This window comes from Megascapheus bottae, chromosome 28 (genome assembly GCF_031878675.1).
Source record: "Megascapheus bottae isolate mThoBot1 chromosome 28, mThoBot2.hap1, whole genome shotgun sequence".
Lineage (NCBI taxonomy): Eukaryota > Metazoa > Chordata > Mammalia > Rodentia > Geomyidae > Megascapheus > Megascapheus bottae.
The window spans coordinates 4,766,148-4,785,197 of NC_143536.1; the positions used below are offsets into that span (position 1 = coordinate 4,766,148).

Here is a 19,050-nt window from a genome sequence, read left to right on the forward strand (position 1 = left end):
ATGTGAGGATCCAACCTTGGCCATGGGCCATTTACCTCTGATTGGCTCTGGTGAATTCTAGATCTTCATTTCCAATCATTTCCAGGTCAGAAGGAGCTGACATGCTGCGAAGAAAAGCCGGCTGCCGGACAGCATGAGATATCACTTTAGTTTCAGAAGCTGATTTACAAGCTGGAAGAAAAACAAATAAACGTTAACATTTCCACTGTTTATTTTGTTGTTGTGTGCAGTGACGAGGATCAAACCCAGGGCCTTGTGCATGATAGGCAAGTACTCCCCAGACGAGCTATACTCTAGCCCTCTGCTCCCGAACTCACAGCAACAACTAAACTTAAGAGAACTAACTACCAAACAGAATGGACATTTGCTTTCTGTCAGGGACAGCCACCAATCCAGCTAGCACAGCATACTGGTAAATTTCAAATTTTTAAACCCAAATATTAGGTTCAAATTAGTTTTTGTTTTTTGTTTTTTTTGGCGGGGGTGAGTTGGGGCAGTCCTGGAGCTTGAACTCAGGCCTGGGCACTTTCCTTGAACCTCTTTCTTTTGCTCAAGGCTAGCACTCTACCACTAGAGCCACAGGGCCACTTCTGGCTTTTTCTGTTTATTCGGTACTGAGGAATCAAACCCAGGCTTCATGAATGTTAGGCAAGCACTCTCCCACACTAAGCCACATTCCCACATCCCCCCTCTCAGTTATTTATTTTAAGGTAAGTATTCCTTGCAGGTTGGTCCATGGTTTAGGAAAGCACAGATTATACAGGGAATACTCTCCTGAAATTCTTCCATTTAACCCACTTCTTATGTCTTTAGCTGGGGGTCTAAGAAAAACAAAACATTCATCCACCTTTGTGTCCAAGGAGTTTTAGAGAGTTTTATTTAGCTAAAGATACTCCTGAAAAGGCTGTACCTTTGCTACTTAGACTGATTCCTGTACTAAAGGCACCACTGGTCTATTCAGATGACAAAATATTTGGGAGATGGTTGAGTGTTCTGGTATAATTAAGTGTCTACATTGGTCATTCTCTTAATATCCATCTGAAATACCTGCTAGCACACTGCAGAAGCTTGAGTAGCATGGTGGAAGCCTTACAATCATCAAATCCAAAATTTTAACCCAGTGCTCTATATGTTGTTGACTAAGGGAGCCAACAAGAGCCTTCTTGCTTCTTTCTTACAAGTGTTACACACTGACTACATGTACATATGGAATGTTTTTCTTATTCTTATGTAGATTATATCCATAATTCATTAGCTGTTGGATCAAGGGGAGTATATGTAGTCCAGCCAAATCACAGTAAATGTTATTTGTCAACAAAAAATACAGGTAATAATGAAAAGCTATTAGAAGAATTTCTATAACAGAACAACTCTGTAAATCTTCTGTCTCATTTTTAACATAGTATGGAAAACCATAATTGATCAGATGTGTTGATATATTCTAGTATATATACATATATATATAATATATACACATATATTATTTTTGGTCAATTGTGAGGCACGAACTCTGGACCTGGGCACTGTTCCTGAGCTCTTCAGCCCAAGGCTACCACTCAACAACTTCAGCCACTGCACCACTTCCTGTTTTCTAGTGGTTAACTGGAGATAAGAGTCTCATGGACTTTAGTGCCTGGGCTGGCTTTAAACCTCAATCCTCAGATCTTAGCCTCTGGAGTAGCTAGGATTACAGTCGTGAGCCACCATGCCCGGTTATTTATTCTTTTTAGCACTGGATCTCTTCTCTATGTTTCGGTCAGCTAAGACTGTGCTCCTCCAATTTGTGCTTCCCAGGTAGTTGGGATGACAGCCACTGGTTGAGATGGTATCTCACCAACTTTTTCCTCAGCTGGCTTCAACTCTGATTGATTCCCCTGGTCGCCATCTCTTGAGTAACTATAATTACAGGTAAGAGCCATGGAAACTGGTCCAGGAGCAAATTTTTTTTTAAAGTAGCTGATGCTGGGTATAGTGGCTCACACCTGTAATTCTAGCTACTCAGGAGGCTGAGATCTGAGGATCTCGGTTCAAAGCCTGATTACGCAATAAAGTAGTTGAGACTCTTGTCTCCAATTAACCACCAGAAAACCGGAAGTGGCACTGTGGCTCAAGGGGTAAAGTGGTGGCCTTAAGCTGAAGTGCTTAGGGACAACTCCCAGACCCAGAGTTCAAGTCCCACGACCGATAAAAAGAAAAACAAAGAAAAGAAAAAAGTAGCTGATATGTTTGATTAAGAGAATCAGTCCAGAAGCACAGGAAGACTCTGGGGACAATACCTGGTGTCTCTGCAGGGGTCCCTGAGAAGCTCCTGGCCAGGCCTGTTTGGGCTGCGATCGTGACATGCAGCAGCAACTCAGCTCGGTTCATCAGACTCCTCACCAGGGACTTTGTTTTGGCCAGTGGGTGTGAGGGCTTCTGAGTAAGAGAATTCACTTCTTGTAGGAACTTCTCCCTATAAAGAAACACTGAGGTATATTTACTTGTTCTTAGACTTGCCAAAACCAATTTTTTAAACAATGACACGGGACAGAAGGCAGAGGGAAACTAAGGCACAGCATCCTAATAAACTTCATTTCCTGAGGGGAGTAGAGCTATAATCTCTGGCCAGTTTAGCAACTTTTCTGTTTCAAATACCTACACTATCTTCTGAAGATTAAAATCAAAGCTTCTAACGTGCCACGAGTTTCAACTCAATATCTCAAGATAGCACATTAAAAAAACAAAAACCAAAAAACTTAAAGAGCTTAGTAGTTAATAGCATCACTAACCTGAGTGATAGGACCATATTTTCAAGATCATTTCCATCAAAGGAGACTTCCTTCATTGAACACAAAAGTTCTAGTTCTTTCATTTTGTTCTAAAGAAGGAAATATCAAGAAAAGATGGTATGCAGCACTTGTGAAAATCAAGCTTCACTGAACATTTGTTAAAATGAACAGAAAATGTGAAGGGGTCAGCTATTACCTGTGGATCATTACAGCTACACTGAAAGCACACCTTGCAAGTTATGATTTGCAGAGCTGTATGTGGGCATTGTGTCTTGCTGGAGATGGAATCCAGGGTCTTGGGCATACAAGATAGGCTGGTGTCTACCATAGAGCTATAGCCCCTGTCTGGTCTGTTCTTTCACTATGTAGCTAGGGCTGGACTCAGGCTCCAGTTTTCCTCCCCCTTTCCCCTACCCCAGGCACTGTAATTACAATGCCAATTTCCAAAAGTCCCTGTTAACTTAGTTTACCTTTTACAGACAGAAACTCAGCACATTATTCCATCCCCACCAACTACCAGGTAGCCTCCTGCAATCCCACCTCATCACATGGGCTAACATTTGGCTATTTTCCCTCTCATCTTTTCTTCCCCCATATTGTTGTTGTTTTTTTTCCTCAGTCCTGGGGCTTGAACCCAGGGTCTGAGCACTATCCTTGGGCTTTCCTCAAGGCTAGCACTCTACCTCTTGAGCCACAACAACACTTCCAGCTTTTCTATGTATATGGTATGGAGGAACTGAACCTGGTCCTTGTGTATGCTAGGCAAGCACTCTACCACTAGGCCAAACTCTCGGCCCTTATTTGATATTTTGATGATTACAAACTGCACGGTCTACTTTCTTGTGCTATCTCTGGGGTTTATAGCTCCAACTAATTTTTACTTTTTAAAAGCTTGACAGCAAAACTTGATATAAAATAATAAACTTTAGGGGGCCGGGAGTTTGGCCTAGTGGTAGAGTGCTTGCCTAGCATGCATGAAGACCCGGGTTCGATTCCTCGGTACCCCACATACATAGCAAAAAAAAAAGCCGGAAGTGGTGCTGAGGCTCAAGTGGTTGAGTGCTAGCCTTGAGAAAGTCCAAGGACAGTGCTCAAGCCCTGAGCCCAAGCCCAGGTCAGGCAAAAAAAAAAAAATTAAACTTTACAAGTTAAGAACAGCTGTTTGTATGGACATGTTGAGGTAATCCATTTTCACTTAATTCTTTTAAAGAACAGACATGGTACAGTACTAAGTGTACAACATTTCAGGAAGAGACATAACCGTATCTTTACAAGTGTGTTGCGTGCACACATACATACAATGCCTTTGCTCTATAAATGGCACTGCCCCTGTGGGGAGCCCGGGACATGGCTCACCTCATTAAAATGGTAATCATAAAAGAAAGGCATGTTGTTCTCCAGTTTCCCCTGAATGGCATCTTCAACCTCACTTTGCCACTTCTGTTCCAGTTCTGCAACACTCTAAGAAACAAAAGGAAAGAAGTCTCTAGACAGATGTAATTCGAAAACACAGGCAATCGATAAATTCTATTTTTTGCTTACAATAATTTTTAAAAAGACTTAGAGAATAGTTTAAGCGTATTGTTGGGTTGGAGGAACTGGGGATCTCATCCAAGACCTCACATTTGCTAGGCAAATGCTCTACCGCTTGCGCTGTACCCCCAGCCAGCTCTGGTTTTGATTTTGTAAGATAGGGTCTCACTAACTCTGAATAGGCTGACCTCAATCTCAAATCCTCCTCTGCAATTATAGAGCTGGCTGTTTTATTAAACTTTTCCAGTCTGCCAGATAAATGATTTCCAACAGTTATAAGAGATTTCACTAACCTGCAGCTGTCTCTCCATGGCATTGAGCTTCTTAAAGGTCTCTCCCATAATTTTACACAATAAATCATATTCCTCTGCATGTTCTTCTTGATATTGGAAGTTGATTAGAGACTGCAGTGCATCAACCAAGTTCAAGTGCTTAATAACACATGACACCACCATCTCCTCCATCACATCTGGCTGAATGACTTCTCTGCACAATAGTGGAAATTTGTTAGGTCAAGGTCAAGCTCTCAATGTATCAACACTTAGCTGGGCAAGCTAAAGACTGTCGGTGTTGACTTAAATATCTTAAAGAGACACCGCACCTCCTCTATTACATTACTGTACAGGTGTTAACACTGTAGGTGTTGTGGGTGGCAAATAATTCATTGCGTTCACTTATAGATTTTTTTGGTACCAATCCTGGGGCTTAAACTTAGGGCCTTGGTCCTATCCTTGAGCATTTTTGCCCAAGTGCTCTACCATTGTAGCCACAGCTCCACTTCCTGCTTTTTTGGTGGTTGGAGATAAGAGTCTCACAGGCTTTCTTGCCCAACTGGCTTCAAATTGGACCCCTCAAACTCAGCCTCCTGAGTAACTAGCTAGAATTACAGGTGTAAGCCACTGATACCTTGTAGAACTTTCAAGGGCCAAAAGTATGAGAATCAAAACTAAATATACTTCCTTTAGCATTTGTTTATGTTGAGCTAGAACACCACTCTAGCACCATTTATGTACTGATTAATTTTATGTAGTATCCAGGTGTGTGGTTTAGTGCATATGTGTTCTAGGATGAAAATTATGGCGTCTTTGGTATTTCTTTCATTTTAAATTTCATCTGCTCCCTAAGTTTTTCATTTTGGAATGGCCAATCTTGCCTTTCAGGGCAGAGCGGAGGCCTGCAAAATGGAATTTAAACAGGAACAGCATTAACACATTAGTAACTTTAAGGGTGCACATTCACCATTTCCCTAGGAGTCAAATAAGTCATATCCAGACTCTAAGAAAATTGAAGTGGAGACTGAGTACTAGTAGGTTAAACTTTGGGAAAACCCTTGTGCTTACCCCGCTCCAGCTGAGTGGGCCCCACCCCTCCAGTTCTGATTCGATAGGTATGCCACAGGCCACTGGCTAACCATGACCCAGGTGCTCCCACGAAAGCTAAATGGAACAACACAGCACAAGCACTTCTAACGACACCTGCTGAGGGATAGCTTACGTTCCTGCTCCATGTTCTTTATACAAACACAGAGTTCTAATTTCTGTGAGGAGAGTGTAGGCCTTGCACATGCTCCCTACCACAGAGCTCTAGTAAACATAAAATTAAAGGTTCACTTGCTGGACTATGAAAAGAAACACCCCCTTCCACTGTCTAAACATCCCCTCCCACTGGAAAAAGTAAAATGTGTGACATACTTTATACTTGGTCTGAACTGAGGTCTAGCACGCCCAGAAATTTCCCTGAGCTTTATCATAACTCCGGGAGGTAGCCTGATCCGGGGCAGGTCAAGGTAGCCTCCAGCAGGGGGCACGAGGACATCGGAGGGGTAGGTGAATTCTCTGTCTTCCTCTATGGTGAGAGGCAGTGGAGATGGGCTCGGAGTGAGGGCAGGCGAGATGACTCCATTAGCCTCCACTTGCCATTGGCACCTAGCAGAGAGAAAAGAGCCCTTTATTCTCAATCAGGCCTCCTGGGAAGCTATTTGATGTTTATAGGTATACCACATATGTGTGCGTGTACATATATAATATATATACATACATATTTATATATATTTTTTCATTAAATCTTCAAAGACAAAAAGAGACATGAGCCTTGAATGAGAGCATACCTTGGGACTCTATGTCCTCCCAACTTTTTATTGTGAAAACATACAGAGAAATGAAAAGAATAACACATGCCCAGTGCCTGGCTTTACAGTCAATGTATGGTTGTGTCTAGCCATCATTTTGGTGACCCTTCAATGGTATGATACTCGGGTTGGAGAAAAGCTTATGCAGTTCAAATATGTAAATGTAATTTAGCACAGCAAAGGCCAGAAAGCACTAGAGCATAAGTTTCATGTTCTTTTTCAGGCACAGTGATACCTGTGACAGGGCCAGGCAACAGGTACAATTCACTAGGAAATATAATAAAAGTCGATTCCTGTCATTACGTGGCTCCCATTAGTTTTCTTTTTTCTCTGTGGGCAAAAATGGTTCAATTTGAATCTTTATGTTACCTTTGCAAAAGTTTGGACCGCAATAGCTCCTGGCACGCTTCTTCTTCTTTGGTAATTTCTGGTCCATTGTACAGGATTCTTAACATGGAACAAGCTAACACAGATAGACCTAAAGCCAGGTCTACCAGGAAGGGTAAGCCTCCTGAGACGTCCTCCGAGGACTCCTACAATGCAGACAGGGGCAAACCACACACGTCAATGGACACCATACCACACTGTTCCCACCGTGGGCCTCACCAGGCATACCATGCCAGGGCTCAGGGACACAGGCAGAAGATGTTCAAAACCACAAGTAGATGGTGGCCCTGGGATGGCTACTGAATAAGGCCTCACCACAGCTCTGTTCAGACCTGGCATAGAAACAGCCTGAACCACAGCGGGAAGCCAGCTTCTCTGAGAACATCCTTTCCACTGGTCTATGCAGGTATAGATCACTGTCCCATTTTTTGCTTCTAGCCTGTGCTCAAACCATGATTCTGAAATAGTTTGAGAAATATCTGAGTGCCTTCTATGTAGCAGACACTGTTCTTGAGATGGAGATATGTGAGAAGGTAAAACAAGCACCCTGTCCTCATAGAGCTTAGCTATTAGCAGGCAGGCCTACTCTGGAGAGTCCTAGCTTGGTTACACAATCTCTAAGACTAAAATTCATTTTTAAAATCTAGAAACTAGAATATTGGCCAAGTAGAATTCCTGCTGTTAAGATCCAGATGCAAGCACTAAGATTATGTCTGGAGTGTCTGAGCAGAAGATGCTGGGGGTGAGTGCACCCCAGCAGGGCCTTGAAGAGGGTCCCTGGCCATGGATCATTTTTGTGATGCTCTCTCACTCCATCAAACTACACTGACTCCTAGCTGTTTCCTACTGGCAGATGGGAGAGACGGATGACAGAGTGGCTCATATTTTGCCCTGTTTCCAAGACAAATATGATGTATGTCGCCAAGGCACACAAGAGATAGCACACTTGCCCATACCAGTGTTAGATTCAAGTACCTGAGCGCGGACTGTGCAAGCAAAGCCCCACATAGCTTTGTCAGGAGTGTTGTGTTCACGGCCACTTCTCATTTCAAAGGAGAAGGTGACTGTATCGCCTTCCACCTTAAGATTGAAGGGGGGAAAATGCACTTTAAAATCAAGACATAAAATGTTTCAAGAGAGCACTGTATTTCAGAGATTTACTTTCTTTTTTCTCTTTTTTTCTTTCTTTTTTTTGGAGACAGGGTCCTTCTGTGTTGCCCAAGTAGCTACATTCTAGGCAGGCACCGAGGCTGCCCCAGAGATTTGAGATTTGCTTTTTATTGGACCACAGCAATATCTGACTCCTTTTCTGCTGTGTGTGTGTGTGTGTGTGTGTGTGTGTGTGTGTGTGTGTGTGTGTGTGTGTGCTGTGGTTATGGGGTTTGAACTCAAGAGTTTCTACCAGCTAAGCAGATAGTCTGCCCCCTGCCCTTTGTACTTGAGTTATCCGGGGGATAGGCCCCAGAGATTTGAGATTTGCTTTTTATAGGACCACAGCAATATCTGACTCCTTTTCTGCTGTGTGTGTGTGTGTGTGTGTGTGTGTGTGTGTGTGTGTGTGTGTGTGTGTGTGTGTGTGTGTGTGTGCGCGCGCTGTGGTTATGGGGTTTGAACTCAAGAGTTTCTACCAGCTAAGCAGATAGTCTGCCCCCTGCCCTTTGTACTTGAGTTATCCGGGGGGATAGGGCCCTGCGTTTATGCCTGGGCCAGCCTGAACCATAATCCTCCTATTTATGTTTCCCACCTAGCTGGAATGGCAGGGGTAGGACACCAAATCCAGCAACTGGTTGAGATTGCTAACTTGCTAACATTTTTTTTACCCGAGCTGAACTTGAAGTTCGATCCTACCCATCTTCTCCAGAGTAGTTAGGATTACAGGCATGAACCACTGCACTCAGTACCTCTCACTTCCTTTTGGATTCAAATTTCATCCCTTCTCATTTAGACACCAATCGTTCAGGTGTCTCTTCTGACCAGGTAGCCTTTGAACTGAGGCATCTGTGAAATGGGCCATGACTGGATTAAAATGATCAATCAAGCTTGTGTTTAATTGCTAGGAAATTCCTCTTTTTATTTCCTCCTCATTCCCCTTGCTTGCAGGCAAGCAGCTGGTACTGTTGAAGAACGCGATGCTGGAGGCCATGCTCCACACTGTAGAACCAGGTCCATGGGTAAGAGCACAAAGCAGCCAAATCAGTATGTGCTGATGCAGATTTAGATGTACCCAGACTATACCATGGACAGAATTAAAAATGCTGCATCCCATACACAATAAACAGAAAGTCTGTTTCCCTATGTCCTCAGGGAACAAGACTTTGGACACACTATGGGGCTTAAGGGTCTTTATGCTCATGTCATATTCCAGTCACATACTAAAAAGTAGCTGAAGAGCCTGTATTTCAACCCATAGCCATAATCCCATCAGTTTGAGAGTGGATCATTATCTGCCTCCAAAGGCCTAAATTCACTTGAAAATTTAACTCACCTAGCCCAGTAATTGTAAGTTGCAGAAGCACCATGGTTCTAGTTTAGTGGTATGTCATAAAAGAGTCTGGAGAAGTAACTGGAAGAACTAGCAGCCTTTCAGTGGAGGGGAAGGCAGAGCATGACACTCTGTGCAGGAAGGGACCATTGGAGGGGACCAGTGCTGAATTGCACAGGGGTCTCTCTGGGGAATCATTCTGAATGGAAAGAGAGAGTTGACAGGCCTGGCAAAGTAGCCCCTCTTCCATCAGGGCTGCTGTGGCTAGTGCTTCCTGGCATTACGGTTAGTGTCCAGGCAATGAGGAACCTAAGGTCACCTTTGCTTTCTAGAAGGCAATTGTGACTGGATACCATACCTTCACCAAGTCCTTCGGCCAACCAGTTCCTAAGACACTACGGCTGCCATATCCCAGAGTGTTGCCTCCATATTCAGCAACCTTCCTACTGTTTGTGTTAGGCCCCGCGTATATCACCAACTTCAAAACAGAAAATAGACTGTTAGACTGTAAAAGAAAAACAAAAACAACATCTACCAATAAAAAGGCTGCAAAAATAGTTGTTTAAAAACACATTTATAACCAGGCACTGGTATCATTGCAATATAACTAATATGTCCTAACTGACTCTAGTTCAGAGGCTATCAGCCATTGGCATTCACAGGATAGCCATACACAAATCAATGGTTAAATTAAACAATGACTAAATTAAGTATTATATTATCAAACATTATTTTGCAGTAAAATTTTAACTGTTATGCATATACATTTTTCAAACAGCTATTTTAATCCTATAATAATAATATACAATTCACTAGCAACAGAATTTGACCCCCAAATTAATAAAATGTGCACATACAGCTAGGCAGATGGCAATATCCAACACAATAAAATAAAAGCACCAAGGGAGAAAAAAAACTTCAATGAAGAAATACGGCTTTTTTAAAAAAAATGCAACAAATTGAAAACAAGCCATAATTCTTATAATACTGCTTACTGGTATAAGAAAGTAACACAAACTTAGGCTAGAAAGGGGTCAGTTTCTTCCTGGGTAATGCTGTCTTCCATAAAGGGAATGCCTTAAGTCCAATCTGACTTTCTAAATGGTGGGAAACACTGACAGCTCACTTTGCATTCACATAGTTCCAGAGGAAAACTAGTCTGATGACTCTGCACTGCATGTGCAGTGGTAGGCCTGGATGCTTATCAGAAGGATTTCTTACCCTTTCTGGACCTTTGGCTGACACCAGCGAGGGAGCACTGGAAAGTAAATGTACTTTCATCCATGTATGGAGCCTTTGTGCTTTATCATGTACACTAATGTCCATCATGGTGTAAGTTAGAGCACATAAGAAGATGCAAATTATTCTTTTTATAGGAGAAACCAAATGATATGAAATGGGGTAGGCATCTTCCATTGCCATATTAAACAGTCACTTCACCTGAACCTAGGAAATGGGGTAGCTAAGTAAATGCCAAGAGCCATGGAGCAGACTAGACTGATGCCACTGGATATAAAATTTTAAAAAAACATATAAAATAAATATATTTATATGACATGTAAATATACTTATATAACAAATAAAACATAAATACATTCATATAATATATAAATAGTTGTGATATATACTTATATATAAAATATTTATATTATATACTATAAATGCATTTGTGTAATATATAAATATATTTATGTTTTACACATATATATATATTTTATTTTATTATTATTATTTTTTAAAGGCCTACCAAAGACAATCTTTTGTATTTCTTCCTTCCAGTTAGGAAGAGCTCTGGGGACAAGCCTGAAACCTCTCCAGGCATATGGGACTACTGACCCTCCTCAAAGATAGTTAAAAGGGGTTCTGCAACTTCCAGTCATTTGCTGCACCATCTGATGGCAGACATAGTTAAGAAATAGTTCTTTTCTTTTTTGCTGGTGCCAGGGTTTGACACAATCAAGCTTGCTGGCTTGCTTGATTGGCTAGTACTCAACCACTTGAGCTGTGCCTTCAGCTCAACTTTTAGCTGATTACTTTGAAGATGGAGTCTCTTGAACTTTTCTGTTGGAGCTGGCCTTGAACATCAATCCTCTGAATCTGGTCTCTGGAGTAGCTAGGATAATAGGTGTGAACCGCCAGTGCCTGACTTCAAAGTTCTAATTAGGGCCACCTGCCCTAAGTTTACAGGGATAGAGTGACATGTAATTCAGGGCTTTTTGTATGTCCAGGCATCAGATAATCCTTCAGTTCTTCTCATGTAACATATCCAACTTCCATTAGCTTTTCCTAAATTCTATATAGTAGTCTATGATATAATTACAGCAGGAAACAAGACTTCAGCCCTCAGATACTTCTCTTCTTTTTAAGAACTGTTAAGTTACTAGTTCGAAGCACTCTTCCTGAAAATCTACCTAGCAATGGCAAAGAACAAGAATGAATATATATATATATGAATGAATATATATATACATATATATATATATATGCGTGTATGTGTATGTCAGATGCAGATTCTAGAAGCCCACTTTCTCCCAAAGATACACGGGAAGTCCCCAGAATTGGGCAGCAAGACCTTCCTAGATGAATGGCTGTAGCATATCTACCAGCATCCCAAGAGGGAAGGCAGGAAGTCAGCAGAACAGAAGGCAATTATCCCTTGACTCAGAACTGAGCTGTTGAAAGCTTGTCACAAAGGTATGCTCTTTCAACATGTCATCGGAACACTGTTCTGAGACTGCAGAGGTGGTGCTCCTTAACTCCCTCAAGCATGACCCTTCAAGGCACTATGTGAGGAGAGTCCTCCTCAGAGCTATCTGCAGACAGAAATAAGTCAGGACTGGTGGCCAGCAGCAAAGAAAAATAAGAAGCACTAAGAAAAGCACTCACTAGAGTGGCAGCAATAGAACCCATTCTTGCTTACTTTGTCATAGTCATACTGTGAAGAGCACCTGCTGTCAAATCTCAGGTATAGGCATCGAGCTCCAGGAATATGGACGGTCTCTTTAAATTTATAGTTGTCTCTGACAGGGTGAACTGTTTCCACGGTCTTCCCAGCAGCCCATGGGGCAGGAATCTTTAACCCTGTGAGGAAGCCTGGCTCTTCCTTCTCTTCCAACACTCTACAAACAGAGAAGGAAAATGCAATGGCTCAAAAGCAAGGAAAAGCAAGTGGTGGTCAACAGTCAGCACGTGTGAGGAAACAGCTCTTTCATTTCCCATGGCTTGCAGTGGGGCTGCATGGAGCACCCAGGAATACTGTTTTCATTAGTTGTTAGGTACTACATTACTTACATGATAACACATAACTCAACTTACATAAACTTAAGAATATAGCTTTGGGGCCGGGAGTTTGGCCTAGTGGTAGAGTGCTTGCATGCACGAAGACCCGGGTTTGATTCCTCGGTACCACATACGTAGCAAAAAGCTAGAAGTGGTGCTGTGGCTCAAGTGGTAGAGCCCTAGCCTTGAGAAAATCCAGGGACAGTGCTCAGGCCCTGAGCCCAAGCCCAGGACTGGCAAAAAAAAAAAAAAAAAGAATATAGTTTTGGATTTGCCCCCTTTTCTTTTTCCTCTCTCTCTCTCTCTCTCTCTCTCTCTCTCTCTCTCTCTCTCTCTCTCTCTCGTTCTTTTTTTGTCTGTCAGTTGTGGGACTTAGACGCTGGGCCTGGGCACTGTCCCTGAGCTCTTCAGCTCAAGGCTACCGCTCTACCCCTAAAACCATAGCGTCACTTCCAGTTTTCTAGTTAAGTGGAGATAAAGAGTCTCATGGTCTTTAGTGCCCAGGCTGGCTTTGAAACGGGATCCTCAGATCTCAGCCTCCTGAGCAGCTAGGATTACAGGTGTGAGCTACTGTGCCCAGCTCCTTTTTTCCTATGGAGAAGTCTGTTTTATTTATAGGAGACCTCACTAACTTTATGTAGTTATTGAGGGGGGAAAAGATAGATATTGTAAAGCATATTTATGAATGGCATCTTTCCAAACACTGTAGGCTTTCTGCCCTATGAAATTCTCTTTGTTAAGTGTCTACACACCAGTTGCTGAAAACTACATCACTACTTCCTGCTGGGATTTTTACTAGTTGAAGTTGCCTTTCAGCCCTCTAACATGAGCCTTGTGGTGCAAACGCCTAACGGCTGAGCCTGGTGGCCTTGACCTCCTGTGTTCTTTCAACTCCACTGGATGCAGAGCTGCACCGACTAACCATGCAGCTGCTAGTCACAGTTTCCATTTAAATTAGATTTCAAAGAAATAAAACGTGAAGTCCCGTCTGAGTCACAGGGGCTTTGGCTGCTAGCATGGGATGGCACAGATGCAAGTTTTCCTCAATGCAATGACTCTGCTGCATACATAGCTCACTGGTCTAACAACCCTGGGAAATCCCTTCTCACCAATCTTGAATGAAACCAAGCACATTTACAACAGGCAGCCTGGTAAGTTTGGACATTTGTATAGAGGCACAGTTTTCTTCTTTCCCTTTGCTATCTGCCTTTGTTCCTTAAGGCAATCACTGGACAGCAGTCTGCATTGTCTAGAGCTTTATATAAAGGAATGTGTGGTGTGTGACTGGCTTCTTTTTCCTAGCACAAATACTCTGAGTCCACCCACTGTGCTGTGCCCCAATGGCCGTGCTTTTGCTGCTGGGAAGAAGCCTGTTCTGGGACAGCCCACAATTTTCCATTCCCTTGCTGAGTGACACTGGGTTCTTTTCAGTTGTGGGGTTTGTTCACTAGAGCCATTATAAACTGTCAGGTTCAATCTTTGTAAAAACAAAAATAAAAATTATTGCTGAGTCATATGGTAGAAACATGAGTAATTTTGTTTTAATTTATTTTTCCAGTCCTGGGGCTTGAACTCAAGGCATGGACACTGTCCTTGGGCCCTTTTGCTCAAGGCTAGCGCTCTGCCACTAGCAATGTGGGAAGCTGACAGGAGGATCACTGGAGCCCAGCAAGTGGGAGCCCACCTTGGAAATACAAAGACCCTTCTCCTTGAAACAAAACAGGACAAACAACAAAACTTGGCTGGAAATTCAGCCTAGTGGTAGAGTGCTTGCCTAGGATGCATGAAGACCCAAGTTTGATTCCTCGGTACCACATACATAGTGAAAGCAGGAAGTGGTACTGTGGCTCCGGGGGTGGTACAATTCTAGCCTTGAGAAAGCCCAAGGACAGTGCTCAGGCCCAGAGCTTAAGCCAGGGACTGGGAAAAAAAAAAAAAAAAAAAAAAGAAAGAAAAAAGACAAACAGCCAGGCGCAATAGCTCATGCCTGTAATCCTAGCTACTCTGGAAATTGAGATCTGAAGATCGAGATCTGAAGATCGAGGTTCAATGTCAACCCAGACACAAAAGGACCTGAGACTCTTATCTCCAATTAACCTCTGGAAAATTGGATGTGGGGCTTGGTTCAAGGGTAGGGCGGTAGCCAGCCTTGAGCTGAAGAGCTCAGGTACAGCACCCAGGCTGAGTTCAAGCCCCATTATCACCACCACCACCCCCCAAAAAACTTGCTGAAATTGGTTTGTGGAAGGGAGGAGGAGAGTGTAAGTCTGATTGGGGTTCAGTGTATGCACATGTGGACATGTCAGAACAAACCATTTCTATATAACTAATCAATGCTAATAAAAAATGTGGAGGGAAAAATACCCTGTCCAACTATGTGCCAAAGTCCTAATGTTTTATTATATCTCTACCATCACTATATGACAGTTTCAGGCCAATTTTGAACTAATGATTTGATATAGGACAATTTATTCTAACCTGATCCTATACACTTATGAAGCAGTTGTAGTTATCTGTAAAATTTTATTCCACTTTAATAATCCTTGCTGAAAATCAGCAATGGAAGAAGACAGAAGACTAGGAGGAGCCGCGTTACCTGTCATCAGGAAACAGCCTGCACTTCTGGTCTGATGAGCCACATGGTGAACAGCCCACCTCAGCAAAAACCGGACACTGAGTTTTAAGCAGCAGAGCCGTCTGAAACACAAAACCACATGTGAATCTTAAAGTGCCTACTGTAGGCAACTTAGAGGCACAAGAGACCAATTTACAATCTTGTTTCAGTCATCAATTATAATCCCAGTCTTTTCTTCTTCAGTAAGAAAGGTTTTACTACCAAGGTCACCTATCTGCCTTAATCTGAGAAGGACCACATTCATCTTCCGACTTTCAGTGGCAATACTTACTAATTTACTTTTATTTTGTGGATCATAGGGCTTGAACTCGACCTGGGGCGTTGTCCCTGAGCTCTTCATCTCAAGGCTACCGCTCTACCCTTGAGCCACGCCTCACTTCCCTTTTTCTAGGGGTTAATTGGAGATAAGAATCTCAGGTTCTTTTGTGCCTGGGCAGGCTTTGAACCTTGATCCTCTGATCTCAGCCTCCTGAGTAGCTAGGATTACAGATGTAAGCCACAGCGCCTGGCTTAATTTACATTTTTATAGCTGATTAGCTACCAACACTTGTTAAAAGACAGTAATTTTGTCCAACAAACAAACAAAATTTGTTCCCTGAACAATCAAGTCTGTCTGGGGGACACAGACCACTTTTCTTGATGTCTTAAAGGCATAGCCTGACGTCAGAGTGGGTCAAAGGCCATGGGTCCCACCTGGCTGGTATACAGGACGAGTTGCACGAGCTGAGGCATTAGGGCATCCGCCATGGTCAAGGTCTGTAGGTTGGGGTGCATCAGGGAGGTCAGCAACACTGGAAGGAGGTGACCAAGCATTGTGGCCTTGGTGATTTGTTCCAAGCCTTTTAACCTACAAGTTCAAGAAAGCACACAGCCTCAGCAGTGCTTAGGCTCATGAAGAGAGGAAATCAGTATCATCTATGCTGACAAACTTAGTGAAATACTAGTAGATGTAGTCACTCATCCACCATTTCCCACCTCTACCACTGAGGAAGGGGACAGAGCTATTCATGGATTTTCCCTCCAATCTGTGCAGGCCCACAAAAAATCTTTACAAATGGATTCTGAAATGCAAAGCTGTCCCCAGGTTCTTCTTGTCCCTCCAGGTGTCTTTCTGATCAAGTCTTGGAAGGGAGGGCACAATTCACCTGTCTATAGCTGTGAAATTCTTTCCCTTCCTACAGCAACTGAGGCTACCATTTGTTTTTGTTTTTACCAGTTGTGGGACTTGAACTCAGGGCCTGGGCACTGTCCTTGGACTCTTCTCAAGGCTAGAGCTTTATCACTTGAGCCACAACACCACTTTCAGCCTTTTTTCTTTTTCTTCTATGTATGTGGTACCGAGGAATTAAATCCAGGTCTTCGTGTATGCTAGGAAAGCACACTACACTAGGCCAAACTCCTGGCCCCCCTGATTTGTTTTTATTGTGGCAAAATTTATCCTCTTTTTTTTTTTTTAAATGTGTGGGTCACGGGGCTTGAACTCTGGACCTGGGCACTGTCCCTGAGCTCTTCAGCTTAAAGCTACTGTCCTACCCTTTGAGCCATAGCACCACTTCCAGTTTTCTAGTGGCTAACTGGAGTCTTTAGTGCCTGGGCTGGCTTTGAACTGAGATCCTCAGATATCAGCTTCCTGAGCGCCCGGCTACAAAATTCATCCTCTTAACCACTTTTGTTTTGGTTAGTCCTAGGGCTTCCACTCAGGGCCTGGGTACTGTTCTTGGGCTTTCTCAAGACTAGTGCCCTACCACTTGAGCGACAGCACCACTTCAGACTTTTTCTTGGTATATGTAGTACCAAGGAATCAAACCCAGGACTTTGTGCATGTTAGGCAAACACTCTACCATTAGATAGACCATACTTCTGGCCTACAGTAAAATCTTGAGGTGTCATGTTGATGTTGTTTTCTGTGCAGCAGCTTGAGAATCACTAAGTCACCTTTTTCTCCTTAAAATAAGTGAGTGTGGTACTGAGCTAGACAGTAAAGAGGAAGGCCAATTTAAGGATGATGACAGAAGTCCCAAGGTGTTGTGTGCAGTAGCTTACACTTGTGATCCTAGATACCCAGGAGGCTGATATCAGGAAGACTGTGACTTGAGGCAAGCTGTGCCCAAAAACTTATAAGACCCTTTGTTAACCAAGAAACTAGGTGTGGTGGTACATGGCTGTCATTCTTAACTATTCAGAAGCATAGAGTGTTGTCTGCACTAACCCAGGCCAAAAAAACAAAAAAAAAAAAAAAGAAAGAGAGAGAGAGGGGGGGGGAAGGGAGGGAGGTCCTATCTGAAAATAACTACAGCAAAGAGAACTGGGAGCATGGCCCAAGGGGCAGAGAGTCTACATAGGAAGCATAAGACCCACATTCAAACCGAAAAAACAAAAGTCCCCAATGTCACCAGAACCTTTCAATTTCTAGGTCATGGCTATTGCCCCACTCTCAGCTCAAAGCAGTTGTAAGGAGCTTGATTGCTCTTGGCTTTGAAACACAGTTAGTCTAACCTATTCTCACAGAATTGTCTCCTACAGTAAAAGGTTATTTTATTATCTGTCCGCAGAGATGTCACTTTCACAGCATTCTCCTTGTGAAGGATGCAGGCCCCGGCTCCTCACCTCTGCTCACGATCGGGCAGGTCACTGTGGATGAGGGCTGTCGTGACCTGCTGTAACATCTCCAGCACCTCGTCACAGCCCGTCAAGATCTGGGTGGCAAGAGCCAAAATACTGACCTTTAGCTCCTAGGTGGAAAAGACAGCATATTATTTTTAAGTTTTATAATAACCAAATACTCACAGCAACAACATAACATGGTGTATTTGATGACACATTCTCGTGTGAAATGATGATGCAGCCAGAGTAAACCCAAAGCAGAGAGCCCCTCTCGGATGGCAAGCAGCCATCTGATTTGGGAAGCCAAGGTGTGGGTGAGGCCAGAAATACGGAGTATTTCACTGGGAGTGGATGCACGCCTAGAAGGAAAGGCCTCGCTCCCATCCCATCCAGCACAGGAGAGCTCCTGGTGGCCAGCCCAGAACCTGTCCAGGTGGAAGACTGCCTTGGATAGATGGGAACAGCTAAAGAGAAAAACACAACAGTGAAGGCGTATAGGCGGTGGGGAAAATGAGACAAAACCACAACATTCTGAAACAGTATGAATGACCTTTCTGTGCATGTCTCAAAATTCATTGCTTTGGAAATCAGCAAGCTTAATAATTCAAAATAACAGGTAGTTCTAGTCTATTAAACATTAAAAGCAACTGTTAGAGGAGTCATGGAATACACATACTAAATGTGTTAAGAAACACTAGTTAATATCATAGAAATATTTATTTTGCAATTACTTTTTATTTAAAAAAAGTAAGTCTTTGGGTGACTTTTATGTGTCTTAAAATTTTTTCCTGGAAAACCTATATAACCAAGCCTTATTCTGCCTTTACTAAGAACCTTCATATTTATCTCCATGGTTTAGTTAGGAATTAATAAAGTTTAGTCTTTCACAGAGAATAAAAACCCTGGTATAGTTTTTCAGGTAACTTCCAAGGGTATTTTCTGTATTATTAAATAATTTTATTATTAAAAGGAATGCTGAACTGGCAGACCAGCTGGGCCATGACTATCATACTCAATAACATCGGTGACAAAGAGAGAGAGGGAGAGAAACTGGATTTTTTTTTAATGGCTTGATTAATTTGATTAATTTTCTGTGTGTTCAAGTCAACATTTTCAGGAAGAAAAAGTTCTTATCACTGTCCAAGGACAGTGCCCAGGCCCTGTGTTCAAGCCCTGGGACTGACAAAAACAAATTAAGGACAGAAAATGAAATGAACTATAGATCTTGAAATTA

At 42.7% G+C, this 19,050-nt stretch overlaps 1 protein-coding gene across 4 annotated transcripts in view; it reads right to left on the reverse strand.

Annotated features, from left to right (window-relative positions):
- Hectd4 (HECT domain E3 ubiquitin protein ligase 4) overlaps positions 1-19,050 on the reverse strand; it is a 117,156-nt gene that overhangs the window by 47,319 nt on the left and 50,787 nt on the right. For 2 of the 4 annotated variants that reach the window (XM_090320122.1, XM_090320120.1), the window contains exons 18-30: positions 17,820-17,944; positions 15,906-16,059; positions 15,174-15,274; positions 12,219-12,417; positions 9,657-9,776; positions 7,792-7,896; positions 6,799-6,962; positions 5,993-6,226; positions 4,595-4,787; positions 4,125-4,229; positions 2,769-2,857; positions 2,277-2,452; positions 36-171 (exon numbers count right to left, since the gene is read on the reverse strand). In XM_090320122.1, coding sequence (XP_090176248.1) covers positions 36-171; positions 2,277-2,452; positions 2,769-2,857; positions 4,125-4,229; positions 4,595-4,787; positions 5,993-6,226; positions 6,799-6,962; positions 7,792-7,896; positions 9,657-9,776; positions 12,219-12,417; positions 15,174-15,274; positions 15,906-16,059; positions 17,820-17,944 — 1,901 coding nt within the window. Of the gene's footprint in view, positions 1-35; positions 172-2,276; positions 2,453-2,768; positions 2,858-4,124; positions 4,230-4,594; positions 4,788-5,992; positions 6,227-6,798; positions 6,963-7,791; positions 7,923-8,705; positions 8,710-9,656; positions 9,804-12,218; positions 12,418-15,173; positions 15,275-15,905; positions 16,060-17,819; positions 17,945-19,050 lie in introns of all 4 variants that reach the window. The other 2 variants (XM_090320121.1, XM_090320119.1) reach the window with 2 other exon arrangements.